The 12,727-nt window shown below is 37.1% G+C and overlaps 1 protein-coding gene across 24 annotated transcripts in view; it reads right to left on the bottom strand.

The window, feature by feature from the left end:
- Window positions 1–12,727, bottom strand: part of SETD5 (SET domain containing 5) — a 78,678-nt gene that overhangs the window by 42,823 nt on the left and 23,128 nt on the right. For 9 of the 24 annotated variants that reach the window (XM_063703580.1, XM_019023858.4, XM_055382819.2 and 6 more), the window contains 2 exons: window positions 9,057–9,116; window positions 4,616–4,802 (listed from right to left, as the gene is read on the bottom strand). In XM_063703580.1, coding sequence (XP_063559650.1) covers window positions 4,616–4,686 — 71 coding nt within the window. In that variant the 5' untranslated portion in view covers window positions 4,687–4,802; window positions 9,057–9,116. Of the gene's footprint in view, window positions 1–59; window positions 253–3,573; window positions 3,799–3,957; window positions 4,057–4,615; window positions 4,803–9,043; window positions 9,117–10,355; window positions 10,891–12,727 lie in introns of all 24 variants that reach the window. The other 15 variants (XM_063703569.1, XM_063703577.1, XM_063703576.1 and 12 more) reach the window with 7 other exon arrangements.

Here is a 12,727-nt window from a genome sequence, read left to right as displayed (position 1 = left end):
GATGTCTGAAGGCAGGCACCTGAGATATAAGGTGTCCCTAATGACAAACACAAACGTACCAGCTGAGCGGGGAGTTTCCCCTAGAGAAGCCACTCTGGGCTGGTTTAGACTCAGAACTATTCTTCTTAATTGGATCTCTTAATACTTCCATGAAACCTCACATGACATTTGCAGTGAGTGAGATGATGAAAGTGCCTTCTGCACTGCCCCAGGGACCAGGCCCTCTTCCATTCACTACCAAGACAGGATACCCTGAAGAAAGTACAGGTAAAAACAACGGCATCTTATATTTATCATACCTCTCATCTTGACGAACCCCCAACACCTTTCAAATATTAGAGTAATAATTTCTCATCCACCAATGACATGCAAGCATATTAAGGACAAAATTATTTATCAGCTGCATGATAATACCATAGAACTTCAAAATAAAAACTAAACTGTAAAGTTAAGTTAGTCTACTGACAAATAATAACAACAGTAATGGCTACCATTGTGAACTGCCCAATATTTGTTAGGTGCTTTAAATATATATTAATTCATTTAATTTCAGCAACCACTAAACATGGTATATACTCCATTTTTACAGAGTGGGAAGATGTGGTGGTGAGATTACATGACTTCCCCAAGGTTACACACTGACACAGCTAAGATTTGAAACAAAGTCTGTCTGACTCCAAAGTCTATGCTCTTTCCACTACAGAAATGAGAATGACATTCAGTCCTTTAAAGAAAATTATTTGAGACCTTTATTAACCAGGCTTAGTGAGAAGCTTGGTTTAGTATCTTTTTGTACCCTTTGTGAGTAGAAAATAAACTATTCAAGCGCAATGTATTATTGTAGAATTATACATGTATTCAAACTTAGAAAATTAATATAAGCCTTTACAATAAAAAGGCTTTGATGGCAAAGGATAAAAATCAGGTTTATGGGAAGAAAGAACTTCAACTCTGATTGTTACCTGGTTGGGTTTTAGGGAATACTGAAGGATAATTCAAAAATATAAAGTTTGTATGGCTTTGCAGAATAGAATAGTAATTTGTAATTTATATTAATTAGAACACAGATTCACAAATTAGAAACTCCGATGATTGGTATAACTCTAACTTAGAGATTAATGGGTCTTTCAGGGAGTCAAATAATGCATATTGTTTGCTTGAAATAACAAGTCATTTTTTCCTGCTTAAAGATATACAATATATAGTACAGCAGGAATAAGTGTGCAGTTCAATGTGGTGCAATGTCAATTGAGAAGTGAGGGATCAAAGAAAATTCTGAGATATGTATCCAACTCACCCAGTTATATGCTCCAAAACTGTGAGAAAGGATCTTATTAATAACAGCAAAGGAAATTTCTAAGTGAAGAAGAACTTTAGACAGAGGAAAGTATTCTCTGTTAGTGAGGTGCATGCATTTTATTACTTAAAAGTGTCTGCAAGATGGGAACGGGGGAGGGGTACATCAAGAATGCAGGTCAGTATTCTTGAGAAAAAGATGATCTGAACATGGCTCACTGAGAGGCAATCATCTCTGAGTATTAGGAAACAGGTGGGGTTTCCTAAATGAAACCAAAGGCAGACAAGCATTAATAAAATGAAGGTATAATTTAGTTTCTATGATGGACAGTTAAAAGAAAGTAATAAATTTATACATTATTAATTTACTAGGTACATTACTAGATAAACAAGTATTCCAAAGAGCTGTACATATTTTATATAGGTTTTGTACCACTGAACACATGGAGTGAAACATGATAGCTGTTTATTAGGAATGGATTTTTTTTGGTGGGAGGGGGACAGGAAAAAGGAAAGTTGCATGAAATCAAAGATGGCCATGGAGATGGAGCTATGCTGGTTGTATCTTACCCATCTCCAAACGGGTAAATATGAACATATGCACTTCATGTGCAAGTCTAGGGAATAAAAATAAAATGTATATTGTGGAGGTTAAAAGGCCATCACACTGCACAATACTTTCTAGTTAAGCACAGCATTTAATATATTGCTGTGCATGCCAAATCTAAAATTTAAACTCATATCTTCTCATGAAGAAACTCTGCAATTTCCATATTGGTTACTGATTAAATACACAGTTAGACACTGACAGGTAACTACAAGATTTCCTAAAATATTCCTTGATATATATACTAGTTTTTATATTTTAAAATATGAATTAAAAGTTTGGAATAATGGAATTACATCTCTTTAGCAGCCAACCACTTTATGCAAATATAATTACAGGCTTTCTTCTCCTATCACTGAATTGGACACATACACAGAAACCAGGCTCACAACAGATATACTCCATCAACAGTGTTCTAAGTACAACATGCAACCCAGCTGCTATCATGCCATTTCTTGGAAAATGCCTGAAATTCTGTTATGGTAGAGTTGGAAATTCAGAAAAATCTTTGTTTTGCTTGTTACATCTACAAATTTTCCTACAAACACACACAAAAGTAAATGCATATTGCATATAGTTGCCATCAGATTTAAAATCCTATGAAGTGAAGTCTACATCTAGTTGAGTATGCTGCACTTAATACCAGGTTTAATCTTAAAGTGCCCAGAACAGCGAAATAGGCATGATGAAACATTAATAAATATCATTAATAATTTAACAGAATGGTATGTAGCTAGTTACTGACATTCTTTCCCTTTGCAGAAATGCATAACTATGTAGCTAGTTATGACCACAGTATCAAATCTGTCTGGAGATCATGAATGAAAATGTTTCAGGAAATCCTACGATATGTTGGTGTTAACAGAGACAGCACAGTCACATTTGTAGACCAGAAGTATTTTTATTTCTGGAATTAGTCCTAGACTCCCTAGCAGTATTTACGGGCAGTCATGTCTATACTTTGGGGAAAACACCAATTGTAAGATTAACTGCTCTGGGTCTTTTATCCAGCAATTCCAAACGTATTGGTTTAACCTCTTTGTTGAAATTTCTCACAAATGTTAAGGCTATCTATCTATACAGTTAGACAATCTACATAGTACCAGGTTAGTAGCTGACTTTATAAAAACCTATAAACACAATACAAACTGGCTACCTACTAATGCAGGGAGAGTTTTAAGTACTTTATTTGGGGAAAGAGTTGTAAAATGGTTAAGTCTCAGTTACTGACATAACTAAATACCTTTTGCATGCAAACAAAACAAAACAAACAAACAAAAACAAAAACAAAAGAAGAAAAAAGCTCTAGAAGAAACAAAACCAACCCTTCCCCACCCCCAACCCTCCTTTCTCCTTTTTATATGGGAAAAAGCCCAAACACTGCTTTCCATTTTAGACTACCCCAGAATATTATATACTATTTCTCAGGGTAGCTTTAAGTCTTCCTCTTTAAGGAACTCAGTAAACAGGTAAGTTATATTAGGTGGCTTTATGAAGAAATATACATGCTCTTTAATAATATTCTGTTTTAAGGAAGAAAACCACTTATTAATCAGGGATGTCATTCAACCCAGAAATCTGGTACAGTTGCTTTGCTTTGCTGAAGGGGGAAGAATCCCCAGGGACTGTGAAAATGGCAAGAGAAACAGGGGAATTAGAGCAACACCCACCTCACTCAAGAAGTGGCTGTGGGATCAAGAGTCTGAACTGGACCTGAACATATTCAAAACACCAGGATTTTTCCAGCCCAGACCCTAATCCCTGGTACTGCCTGGAATAGACTTGGCTTCTGGGGGTGTGCTGCCCCCTAGGCCCCTTGGGTCTCTTTCGCTGGACTTTCACATCCTGGTGTAGTGCCACTTCGTCTTGAAAGGTAGGGGGCTTCCACTTCCTTTCTGTAAGCAAGGAAGATTGGGTACAAGGGAGGTAAAAGGACAAGAGGGGGAATCTGTGAGCAGGGGGAATCTCGGACAACTTAAAAGAGAAGGGATACAAAAGACTAAAAATTTTAAAACTGTGAATAATATATATAAAGTTGTATAATGAAGGCCTACCTTCATTGTCATTTGGCATTTACATTCTTCAAGAATTGAGAGTATAATCTTAGGGATTGGGCCTTTGGACAAACTCTGAATTCCTAAAGCTGCTCTTAGCTGAAAAAAAAGTTTGGTACCACTGATTTTGAAGGTCCTCTTTCTAGGCAACGAATATTATAAAAAAACAGATGACGCTGTTCTCCATGTTTTCTACCCCAGATGTCAGAAGGTCTAGGCAACCTGCCCATATAGTTTCGGCCCCTTTACTCTAGAACAATGGGAAGTACATAGGAAGAGGACTTCAAGGAAAATCAGTTGGAAAGAACACCTTCTTATCTCCCTCCATCAGAATCATTAACTCTACAGAAGCAGGTAGTAACACCTACTTTATTCCAATTTTCTCCACCCATTAAAACAAATGAAAATGAATTCCTACTTTGCAACTTTGGTTCTATTAATTATTTGCCCAGAAATACCCCTCTGAAAACTCTTCCTTCCCCTTCTAATTCCTTTTTTTCACCACCTTCAATGGGGGTAAAGGGAAAGGTCTAATGTTAATTACAGTGGAATAGGATCTGGTTAAGAAAATACTACATATTATCCTATTAGCTATCCATAAGAAGGCTGTCTCCACACAGACTGGTAATGTACCTACTACCTAGAAAGCAGCACTTACTCTGATCCAGCAGCCATATCTGAGTAGGATGTATCTGGTGTGGTGACTCCCAGAGGGATTGCAATGCTCATGACGTCCAACACAGCAGAGATTGGAAATCACGGGGTCCAATTAATGGAGACTGACCACTCTGAGAGTGGGGGTGAGCTGCAGAGCCTCATCCAACATGTTACGGACATGAGGAATCCTGTAACAGAAAAGGAAAATATCTAGTAAAATAAATACCTAGTTATCAGATAGTTCTTCAAGTTTATCTTAAATGCTACTGAATATTTTTCTGCATTCTTGAATAAGGCTTTTAAGGGATAATTATAAAATAAATACAGCCACAGTGTCCTCCCATGTTTACTATGCATTTCATTAATGTTTCACAAAGTAGGGGGCAAAAAGTTATGTTTACTTTTTTCTTTTCAGTTGAAGGGAAAGGAAGAGTCTGCCTATCTCACTAACCAACACATTCTCCCCATTCTAAAACTGCCCAAACAAAATTTTCTGGCAGCCTAGGATGTAAAAAACAAGTTTTAAGATAAAGGATGGTTATTAAAAATATCCCAGTTTACCTAAACTCTTTAAAAATTCAAGATCTTCATTTAAGTTTTTTTCCTAGGCCACAAATAAATGCAGTTTCACAAGCAGTCAATAATGTTATTTCTTCCAAATTAAAAGAGATTTGTTGTTTATACTTGATTGGAAACAGCTGTTTCTTACTGCCTTCTTTTGTCATTGAACACTCTCTTCCTTCTTTTAAATCATCTTAACTATAATTTTGGGAGAAGATGCAATCATCTTAGCAACTTTATTTGTGGGGTAATAATACACAGCTAGATATGAACAAAAATATAAACCAGGAGGAGGCTATGCATGCGTGGGTGCAGAGGGTGCATGGGAAATCTCTGTATCTCCTGATGAATTTTCCTGTGAACCTAAAACTGCTCTAAAAAAGTTGACTACTTTTTAAAAACAACAAAAAAAACCCCAAAATCACGAAGAGTACAGTTTCATGATAAAGACTAAACAACTGTGTATGAAAAAGCAGCGAGGATAGCTTGACATGGTGACCATCAACCAGTGAAAGCTGGGAACAGAAAGACTCAGAAATTACTGAAGTATAAAAAAATGCAAAAATAGATTAAGAGATTTGGAGGTATGGTGCAGAGGGAAACAAGTGTTCTTTGTGTGACTTTACATTAGTAGTTTTACAGTAGTGTAAAAAACATTAAAAGGATGAAACAAAAAGCATTTTATTTGGGGGGGAATAAAGTCAATGTGAATGTCAAAGACCCATGTTAACAAGGACTTTTGCAAAAAAGACTACAAAGAGAGTCATGACTGATACACTGATTCATAATAAGACATTAGAACAATTATTAATACTAAAAAAACTAAAGGAATGAAAAGTACATGATACCGACTGAGTCAACCCAGGGGGTTAATGTAAATTTTATTTTTATTTTTTGAGACAGTTTCACTTTTGTTGCCCAGACTGAAGTGTAATGGCGCAATCTTGGCTCACTACAACCTCTGCCTCCTGGCTTCAAGAGATTCTCCTGCCTCAGCTTCCCAAGTAGTTGGGACTACAGGTGCCTGCCACCATGTCTGGCTAATTTTTGTACTTTTAGTAGAGACGAAGTTTCACTATGTTGGCCAGGCGGTCTTGAACTCCTGACCTCCAGTGATCCACTCACACCTCAGCCTCTCAAAGGACTATAGGCGTGAGCCACCGTGCCTGGCCGGTTAATGTAAATTGTAAATGGTAGATGGTCTGAGATGCTCCAATCTTACTTTGATATTAATGCAAGTAAAAAAAATTGTGGGCTGGGTGCAGTGGTTCACAGCTGTAATACCAACACTTTTAGGAGGCCAAGGTGGAAGGATCACTTGAGTCCAGGAATTTGAGACCAGCTGAGGCAACACAGTGAGACCCCATCTCTACAAAAATAGTAAAAAAATATCAGCCAGCCATGGTGATGTGTGCCTGTGGTCCCAGCTACTTGGGAGCTGAGGTGGGAGGATCACCTGAGCACAGGAGGTAGAGGCTGAGGTGAGCCATAATCATGCACTGCACTCCAGCCTAGATGATGAAGTGAGACCTCTGGGTATAACAATACGCCTGTTCCTACACCCAACTGGAGGTGACATATAGCTGGGCTGGGAAATGACTGGGCCAGATGAAGTGGCTCATTCCTGTCATCCCAGCACTTTGGGAGGCTGAGGCAGGTGGATTGCTTGAGCTTGGGAGTTCGAGACCAGCCTGGGAAACATGGCGAGATCCTGTCTCTACTAAAAATACAAAATTTACCTGGTGTGGGCCGGGCGCGGTGGCTCACACCTGTAATCCCAGCATTTTGGGAGGCCAAAGTGGGTGGATCACTTGAGGTCAGGAATTCGAGACCAGCCTGGCCAATGTGGTGAAACCCCTTCTCTACTAAAAACACAAAAATTAGCTGTAGTGGCACACGCTGGTAATCCCAGCTACTCAGGAGGCTGAGGCAGGAGAATCTCTTGAACCCAGGAGGTGGAGGTTGCAGGAAGCCGAGATCACGCCACTGCACTCCAGCTTGGGCGACAGAGTGAGACTCCATCTCAAAAAAAAAAAAAAAAAAAAAAAATCTGGTGCAGTGGCATGCACCTGTAGTCCCAGCTAACTCAAGAGGCTGAGGTGGGAGGATTGCTTGAGCCTGGGAGGTGGAGGTTGCAGTGAGCTGAGATCATGCCACTGCACTCAGCCTGGGCAACAAAGTGAGGCCCTGTTGCAAAAAAAAAAAAAAAAAAAGGGACTGATGAAATTTTTTGCCTTTAGGCCAGTCTTACACATGTATGTTTCCTTTCCCTAACAGTATATCCAAACAGAGACCTTGGCAGTACATCTTCTAAGCCTTTGGGAAATTGAAGTAAAATCTGTAAATGATAAAACAAGAACACTCATCAAGTAAACCCAAAAGACAGTTAAATACTGGGGGCTGTTGGTTACAACTCTTTCTATTAGTATTACTGTATAATTCAGATTAAAATAAAAGCCCCAAAGCTGTCTGACCAGATAATCATATGAAAGTCTGATTATCACCATACCTCCCCTGATCAGCAAAGGGAATCTGAATTGTTTTATATTTCCAGTAAAATACTTAAACCAAAAACCGTACTTAATATCATTAAAAACCCTTTGTTGTAGCCATTACGATTGTACACCCATTTAAAAAATGCATGGTTTCATGGTGAAACCCTATCTCTACTAAAAATACAAAAATTAGCTGGGCATGTTGGCATATGCCTGTGATCCCAGCTACTTGGGAGGCTGAGGCACGAGAATCGTTTGAACCTGGGAAGCAGAGACTGCAGTGAGCTGAGACAGGGCCACTGCACTCCAGCCTGAGCAAAAGTGAAACTCTTTCTCCAAAAAAAAAAAAAAAAAGTACAGTTTCTAGATAAAAGACAAGTTATAAACCCAAGATGATAGTTGATATTTTTCCTAGAGCAATTTTTAAAAGATATGCTAAAAGGAAAAGATGGAAAAGTTACTTCAGATAACATCTTGATGAGTGAATAAATGATTGCTACATTCACTAATGAAACACCAACCCAGCTATTTTGGATTGTTGATAAATAACCTTAAGAAACATTAAGTCAGCCCGGTGCAGTGGCTCACGCTTGTAATCCCAACACTTTGGGAGGCTGAGGTGGGCGGATCACCTGAGGTCAGGAGTTTAAGACCAGCCTGGCTAACACGGTGAAACCCCGTCTCTACTAAAAATACAAAAAAATTAGCCGGGCACGATGGCGGACGCCTGTAATCCCAGCTACTTGGGAGGCTGAGGCAAGAGAATCGCTTGAACCCAGGAGCCGGGGGTTGCAGTGAGTCAAGACTGTACCACTGCACTTCAACATGTGCAACAAGAATGATATTGTCTCAAAAAAAAGAAACATTAAGTCGGTAACTATAAATTTCTATTTCATAAAAATTATTCCATTTTCCTTGTGTCTAGTTTAACATGACTGTTTCATTCTTCTGATGAAAGCAACCATAATAGGTTAGCTTGACCATCTCATTCTAACTAATGCTTTAATAATGATGAGGCTTCTTAATTCAAATTCTGTTAATAATCCCAAATTTCTCAAATATTACCCTAAGAATAGTTCCTTCCCTAAGTAACTCTGTAAAATGTAGCTATTAAAATGTTAACCGAGGAACATTTAACAGATCATCTAAATGCAGTATTTTCTTATTATAATTTGTTTTTTCCTACCAGAATATAAACTCTATGAGAACAGGGATTTTTATCCACTGCTGTAGTTTCAATGGCCAAAACAATAACTGACACGTAGAGAAGTTCAAGAAATATCTGCTAAGTAAATTATAATCACAATTTACTACAACATGATTCCAGCAGTCATTAAAATGCAAAAAATAAAACAGAAATTAAAAGGATTTACTTGGGTCAGTCACCTTTATATAGACTTCTGAATATGAAGTCCCCCCAAATTATCTGCTAGTAGTTCTGAAGACCTAGAAAAAGTTGAGACAAAAATTAGTACAGAAAGAAATAACATTGATGAACACACAGAATGGAATTCTACAGCTATATTATGTTTCTGTATACTGTCTTGTTTATCATCCTACATCTATACTATCTTGTTTACCACCCTACGTCCATCCAGCACTGAATTTTTTGCCCTTTAATTTTTTATTTTTCCATAAAGCCAGAAATGAGATGGTAGAGAAGGAAATTATTTGACTTAAATGGTAAATACTTGTGTCACTGGCTAATTTTTCCTCTTCCTTCAAATTAGAATTCTCTCATTTTCCAAGGGATCCCCCTTCTTTTTCTCTCTCCTAAAAGGTGCTTCCCTTCCTCACTGAACACTTCTCAAATTCAGAGATCTTTCTTTAACCCGATGTCCGACAACTGTCCAGCCAGACAAGGGGCCATCATCACCCACTAAATTACAAGTCCATATTTATTACTACTTTCTTTCCCTTCATTCCACACCATCTAGTTTCTTGTCCTACTATAAAAAAGAGTGATAAAAAGGAGTCAGTTCTATTTGCGGTCAAATGGAAACATGCTTAAAAAATGGGGCTTAAATTAATTTTCTACCTTCCAAAAAGGAAGGGAAAATAGGTGATCCAGGACTTTGGGGGGAAAATGATCAGTATCCTTTAAGTCTCTGGTGTTTTTTCCTAAAAGTCAAATTTAATGCTAGCCAGAGTTATTAACACCTTAAAGATTAACATATCATAAACATGAAAAGAGCTATTCATAGGATTCCAGTTACCAAGCATTAGAACACATGCATTTCATTTATGTTGATGTTTTATGATTTCTAATTTTAAAAAACTGGAAAATAAACTATCTTTTAGAAACGATTTAAAATAGTACACCCAGAATTAGAGAAATAAAAGTATCAAAGTAACAGTAAAAGGAAGGAAGAAATAAAGTAAATCAAGGAAGAAGCAATAGCAAATAAGAAAGAAAAAAAGGAAAGGAGGAAAAGAGCAAAATAGATGTGAGTGTACAGTAGGGGGTAAATGAATGCATCACAGTTTCAATTTATTATTAATTTAACTATTTCCAGAACAATCCATCAGGATCCACAGGAACACTAGTAAGTTCTTGGATTCAGAAACAGACACAGCCTGTATCTTCCAGTAGTACCGAGTACTCTCTTTAGGAGGTGCCATTTACATACAGTTTCTAGGGAAAAGGATGTTAAATAGAACATGCCAGGAATGTTTCTTAATTACCCCATCTTTTTAATTGGTTTCAGAAATGGCCAACAGTCTCTGTATCATCATTCTGACAGTCTCTTCTCTATATGACTTGCTGAAAGCACAAGACCTGTATGATCTCCCTGGTCACTCACAGAGAAGACAAACAAAAAGTGTTTTATGAACAATTCCAACAGATTTCAGAAGAAGAAATTGCATCAGACAGGTGAGGCGGAAGCAGCTGGCAGACAAGAGTCCAATAAACAACCAATCCAATGAAAGAAATTCAGAACAAGTCTGCTTCAGTAATCCTGTGAAGAGGACTGGCAGGAAGAGGAGTGCCGCTTCAGAAAGAGAACAGGCCTCATATGCTTCAGACAGTCTTTGTACTGAGGCTGTGGACCTTGGCCATTCTCCCAGAAATGATGCAATCCTGATGAACAAGATCTGCTGCCAGAGAAACAATTGTTAACAGCCTATGCAGACAGCAACTCAGCCAAGGAGCAATCTCTGATCAACTCTCTCCATAAACCAACAGAACGCCAAAATCTCTCTTCCTCAATTTCAGTGTCTGACAAAACATAAAGTGAACACAGTATACATTAAGATACATAAGAACAAGCCATTTTCTCAAAGGGTCCTTTTTCTTTTAATTCCTTAGGCTGTACAATATCCATTATTAAATTTCAGATAAAATACTGAACATTTTTTACTTTTATAAATACAATTATCCAAGCACATCAATAGTAATAACATAAATATGAAAATTTATACTTATTTTCCTCATTCTCATAAGAAAACCTTTTTGGGAGGTAGTGGCTTCCCTAAGCATAAAAATTGCTCTGAAATCTATCATCCAGCTATAACATTTCAAGTAAAGACACACTCTAATTCAGAGACAGAAAGTATATTTTATAGATATTTTTGAAATTAGATAAAAGTCAATGTTAAATATTGGCATCTATCAGAGAAAAGAGAAAATCTAATCTTGCTTAGGCTGACATATAAGGTAGGCTGATAACAACCACTTTTTTGCAGGGCAATAATATTACTTCAGATCTTACTAAAGGATCAGATTATTTTCATCTTATTAGCCACGATTTACTAATTTAGAATCTAACTTAAAAATATCCTCAATTTAATAATCTTCCCTAGAATCCTCATCTCCTAGGCCTGGTTTCTTTTTCAGAAGTTTTGGTATCAGGTTTTTCACACAGTATTATAAAATTATAAAAAAATTTTTTCTCATTAAATAAAAGATACTGTATAAAGCACTTCTCTAAACTTCAACTAGCCAAAAGTCATGACTAACCAAATTTCTTCCTTTTGAAAGCAATAACCCTTAAACTGGGATTCATGAAAAAACACAAATATCTAAGATATATCCTGAAATAAATCTATTCAGCCCAATCTACTACTTCTATATACTACTAAATAACGAAAATGAACAGATATACAGAATAGCTCTGAAGCACTAAAAAAATCTTTAATAGGTCAATAAATGAATAAATTTAACTCAGGAAGAGAAAACACTTTTTGGGAATATTTCAAAAGGGTTAAAGTAGCTAATAATTTTTTAAAAATCCAATTTCTGAACTTGATTATTCAAAATTTTGTTGTTACATATAGGCTGAATTTCTTCTTAAATACATCTATAGTTCTTCGATTTATCTTTTTAATGACTTTACCTTGTATGAGAATGAATGTGGCAGCTGCATTATATACTTATCTTCATCTCCATCTCAAAGTCAAATATCTCAAGTAAAATCACTGTAGCTGTACCATGACAAACAGCCTTTTACCTTAGGAGAAGAAAAGTATGCTAGGAAAAAGCACTATTAGAGGCCAGGTGCGGTGGCTTGCACCTGTAATCCTAGCACTTTGGGAGGCTGAGGCAGAAGGATTGCTTGAGCCCAGGAGTTCAAGACCAGCCTGGGCAACATAGTGAGACCCATCTCCTAAAAAAATAAAAAAAGAAAAGAAAAAAAAAAGGCGCTATATTAGGAGTTAGGAGACTTGAGTTCTAGCGTACAACATAATTAGTGACCTCAGAAAAATCACTTTACATAGATGAACCCTAAATTCCTCAAAGTAAAATCTTCATTGTGTGTCTTCCTGCTCCAAATTTCTATGAATCCTGGCACTGCTGCCAACTAGCTTAGGCAATTCATAGAATGTCTCAAAGTCTCAGTTTTCTCATCTGTACAATAAAAAAAAAAAAAAATACCTGTTGTGCTGACTCATAGGAGCACATGGAACAGCATTTGTAGCAAGTAAGAGCTTAAATAACTTTCTGGTCCCTTTAAGTATATGTGAAGAAAGAGGAGCTGCTGCTAATAACCTGAATATGGCTAAACACTGTTTTTATTCTTCTCCAAAAGCATATATTTCAAGTTTGCTACAGCAGA

This window comes from Gorilla gorilla, chromosome 2 (genome assembly GCF_029281585.2).
Source record: "Gorilla gorilla gorilla isolate KB3781 chromosome 2, NHGRI_mGorGor1-v2.1_pri, whole genome shotgun sequence".
NCBI classification, from domain to species: Eukaryota; Metazoa; Chordata; class Mammalia; order Primates; family Hominidae; genus Gorilla; species Gorilla gorilla.
The sequence above is the reverse complement of the archived record's forward strand: the minus strand, read 5'-3'. Positions and strand labels throughout refer to the sequence as shown.